Below are 4,241 nucleotides of genomic sequence, written 5' to 3' on the forward strand. Positions count from 1 at the left end.
GAGCAAGGATGAAAAAAATGATGGAGGGGTTTGACCAGAAATCGCTGATTGCAATGGCCTGGCTATACTGTTTGATGTTTGATGAGGGATGTCATGTAAATCACTGGGACTAAGAGTAATACTTGAGAAAAAAAAATACTCGCTCATACAGGATAAGCACAAGTACACGAAAAGTTGTTACTTACTCTTCTGCTTAATTTTATATTTTGCCAATTGTGGTACAAAAAAAGTTCTTCCTGTTTTTCTCTCCTTCCTGTTTCTTTGGAACTCAAAATGCATAATTGTATTTATATCAAACCACATCATCATGGTATGACCAAAGAGATGCTTGGAAACAGGCTCTGGCTAGGAGAAAAGTAGTGCGTAAGAAAAATGAAGACAACAGCTCTGGATATATGTGGGTTTGATATATTGTAATTAATGTTAGTCATGGCAGGACTCTTCTTTTTTCTTTTTTTTTTTGCATCACTAGCATTTAAACCTCAGAGTGTCATCTGACTTTCACATTGTGCGTATGTGGCATTACTTTAGTCAGTTTGTGTGCGTGTGAGTTTGATGGAGCTGCAGAAGAGGTCGTCGAGGTTGTCTATGAATGAATATCAAGATGATGAAGAGATGCAGAATAGAGATGCTGTTAAAACAGAGGATATTTATCAATCTCTTCAGTGTCCTGCTACTACAGCCCACAAAACTATTAGCAATATAACACTGGCCTCAGGTAAGACAACAGGAATGGAATGGATGCATGGAGTGAATGAATAGGAGACAGGGCACAGAGGGAAAAACTGATCTTTTCATGGATTCTTAATCTATATTAATGTGTGTTTTAGGAGAGCATAATTGGAGGAAGTATGGATTTTTGCTTTTTGCTGTGAACATTCTGATCTCAACCATCATCCTTGTCATTGTGGGGCTGAACTGTAAGTTTGAACACTGAAGTTTGGGTCCTGAATGCCATTTGAAAATAAGATAATTTCTGATGTCTCAATATTCCATTTCGTTTTCACTTTCCAGACTCTAACATCAAAGAAACACAACTTATACAAATAGCTGAAGGACAGAGAGCAGGAGAAAAAGGTTTCTTTTAAATTTGACTTACTGCTGAGAAGATGTGTCACACACCCGTGTCTCAAAACTTTCACACATTGTGCTGGATAAGTGAGCAGTGTTGTACCAATTTAACTAAACCACTAAACCAAAACTTATTTTAAAAATATCTGTTCTGGCACAGCAGGAGCTTCTCACAAAAATTGATTAAAAGGAATAGTTCACCAAAAATGTAAATTCTCTCATAATTTACTTACCCTTATGCCATTCCAGATGTTTAGACTTTTAGAAGAATTTGGTCCATCCATACAATGTAAGTGAATGGGTGCAAAACTTGTGAAGCTCCAAATCAAATAAGTCAGCATTAAAGTGATCCATTAGACTCAAGTGGTAAAATGTAATATCTTCAGAACCAATATAATAGTTATATAAACTTTTACTAAAAAATGTCTCATCCCTGCTCAGTTAAATCTCAGAAAAATTTCTAGCAAAAAAGGACATGTGAAGGAATAGTTTACCCAAAAAGTTTAATTATTTCATTATTTACTTAGCCTGATGAAGTATCGGTTCTAGCTTGTATGGCGCCCTGTGTGATACCCCCATTATGCAAGTAAATGGGTTCCAGCAATTGGAGAGTCCAAAAGTCACATTTAGGCAACATAAAAGTTATCCACACGACTCCAGTTGATCAATTAATGTCTTCTGAAGCATATCGATAGGTTTATGTACAAAAAAATTGATAATTAAAATGTTTTTAACTTTAAATCGACACTTCTGTCCAGGGCTCTGATGCTGTTTAAAATCTTGTGTGACGTTCGTTCCTCATGTGAACTCTCAAATGTGCTTATGTGACAGGTATGACATGTGTCAACTGCTGGCAGGAAGCACTTTTTAAAAGTTAATAACAGTTTTAATTATCTATTTATTTTTTACACACACACATATCGATTTGCTTCAGAAGACATTCACTGATCGACTGGAGCCGCATGGATTAATTTTATACTACCTTAATGTGACTTTTCTGATACCTTTGTGCTTTTTGGAGTGTAAAAATTTTGCCACCCATTCACTTGCATTGTGAGGACCTACAGAGCTGAGACATTCTTCTAAAAATCTAAATTTTTGTTCTGCAGACGAAAGAAAGTTATACACCTCTGGGATGGCATGAGGGTGAGTAAATGAGAGAATTTTCATTTTTGGGTCAGCTATCCATTTAAACAACTTTTATAATGATTTGCCCAAGGTTTTATAAATACGCAAACTATCTTTATATTTTCATATTTATGTAAACTAAAACTGATAAAGTATGATACTTACTGTTTAATGTTTGTGTCACTTTCAGAAGTGTGGCTTCTCCGGGACAACATGTTTTATTTGTTTTGGATTGGCCATGGTGGTTGCAGCACTGCTAAGACATTCTGTTCTCAGAGGAATGCTAGATTGGCCATTTTAAGAGAGCATAACATGGTACAGTGGCTATTCACCCATTTCTCTCTCCTGCACAAGTAATACAGCAGTAATAAAGTGAACAATATGTGCCATGAGTACTACTTTGACAGATATAACAGAGCAGGTTATTACAGAGCTTAAGAAGTCTGAATATGAGATGATGTAGAACCATGTGAAAGAAATGGAATGAAATTAATTCACTTTTAAAATATTTTAAATTGAATGTGGGTAGTTTATAACCAAACTGCCAGATAAATAGGACAGAACAAGGGTTAATCTAACTTTGCAAGCATAAAAGGATGCAAATTTATTAAACATATTATCAATATACTGCATTTTGTCCACAATTCTTGGTAAATGTTTCCTCATGAAATGGTTATAATATACATGTTATTTGTGTACATGCATATGGGCAGGTGTGGTTGCAGTCCAAGGCCAATGGAAAACGATTTCTGGTCTTAAGAGCCCCTTTAGATGGATCTGGAGACACTGATTCAACACATTTGGTAATACGCTTGAAATCTACAATATGAAATATTATAATATATTAATAGTAATTATAATTTTTTTTCAACACAAATTTAAAAATGTCATTTTTATGTAAGATTATTATGAACAGGTAGTAACCACAATCAGCAAGTCAATGCTGTTAAGGGATGATTAATCAGAGAGATATTTAGAAAACAAAACAGAGTATGGGTAAATCTGCATGAGACAAAGATTAATACAAAACTGCACAGGAAGTGTGGTCTGTGGTTTTGAGCTAGTGGAAAATGTTAATACAAATTTAAACCTCCTTAATTTATGAGCTCATTTTTACATTTTTATTTATTCAAATCGATAAAACATAATATTCCTGATTATACAACAATGTTATAGCTTTATGTTGTAATGTTTATTGAACACTTGATCACATGCCATTCTGACTACACTTAGGATGAAGATATGGATGAAGATAATGTGAGGTGTGGCATCATGACCTCTGATGTTGATACGGATCAAGGAGAAGGATTTGTGTGTGAGAGGGCAGCGAACCCCATCGTTACATCTTTTATGGCTTATTAGTTCTGTAAAATCCCCTAGTGACAATACCCTATCAATTACAGGGAATTCACAAGGGTTTGTAGCAATTGGGCTCTACTTCTTATTTTCTACAGGTCAGTAATGTTTCTTAAAAATGCCACCTAGAACAATAACATATTTGTTTGTTTGTTGTTTTTAAATTCACAATGATAATGTTGTTCCATTGAGGGATCTGCATTGATCATAAGCAGCTTATATGGCCACATTACTCATGAACCTGTCAATCTTTTGAGTTGTGTCTTTCTATTGTTTGTTTTAAATATAGCAATGACTTTGATAACAGAAAAAAATGAATAAAAAATCTACTTTCTGATATTAAAAGTTTGTTTTGTTTTTTTATTTTGTTTTTCAAGTTGCCAATGTCACCATACCAGATTCAATAGCCTACAAGTTAAAGTGATAGTTCACCAACCTGGGGACAATTATCTTCAAGGGCCCCCCTTCACCCAATAGTTGTTGAGTGGGGGGTGTTCGTTGTTCATGCCCAAAATGGTTTTCAAGCGGGGGGGCACCAAAATAGATTGCGCAGCCTTAAAGGGGTCATGACATGAGAAACCAAATTTGCCTTGATCTTTTGGTATATAAGAGGTCTTTGTATCATTAAAACGTCCTGCAAGTTTAATATTTTAAGACGTCTTCCCCATTCTAAACGAATCATTTAT

At 34.9% G+C, this 4,241-nt stretch overlaps 1 protein-coding gene across 1 annotated transcript; it reads left to right on the forward strand.

Annotated features, from left to right (window-relative positions):
• Nucleotides 1-562: 562 nt before the first annotated feature.
• LOC127639844 (uncharacterized) lies at nucleotides 563-3,848 on the forward strand. The gene is made up of 6 exons (XM_052122132.1): nucleotides 563-718; nucleotides 831-920; nucleotides 1,015-1,077; nucleotides 2,390-2,514; nucleotides 2,913-3,002; nucleotides 3,433-3,848. The coding sequence occupies exons 1-6, from the start codon at nucleotides 589-591 to the stop codon at nucleotides 3,559-3,561; spliced, it is 627 nt and encodes a 208-aa protein (XP_051978092.1). The 5' UTR covers nucleotides 563-588; the 3' UTR covers nucleotides 3,562-3,848.
• The last annotated feature ends 393 nt before the right edge of the window (nucleotides 3,849-4,241 follow it).

The sequence above is a fragment of the Xyrauchen texanus genome, chromosome 4 (assembly GCF_025860055.1).
Source record: "Xyrauchen texanus isolate HMW12.3.18 chromosome 4, RBS_HiC_50CHRs, whole genome shotgun sequence".
NCBI lineage: Eukaryota > Metazoa > Chordata > Actinopteri > Cypriniformes > Catostomidae > Xyrauchen > Xyrauchen texanus.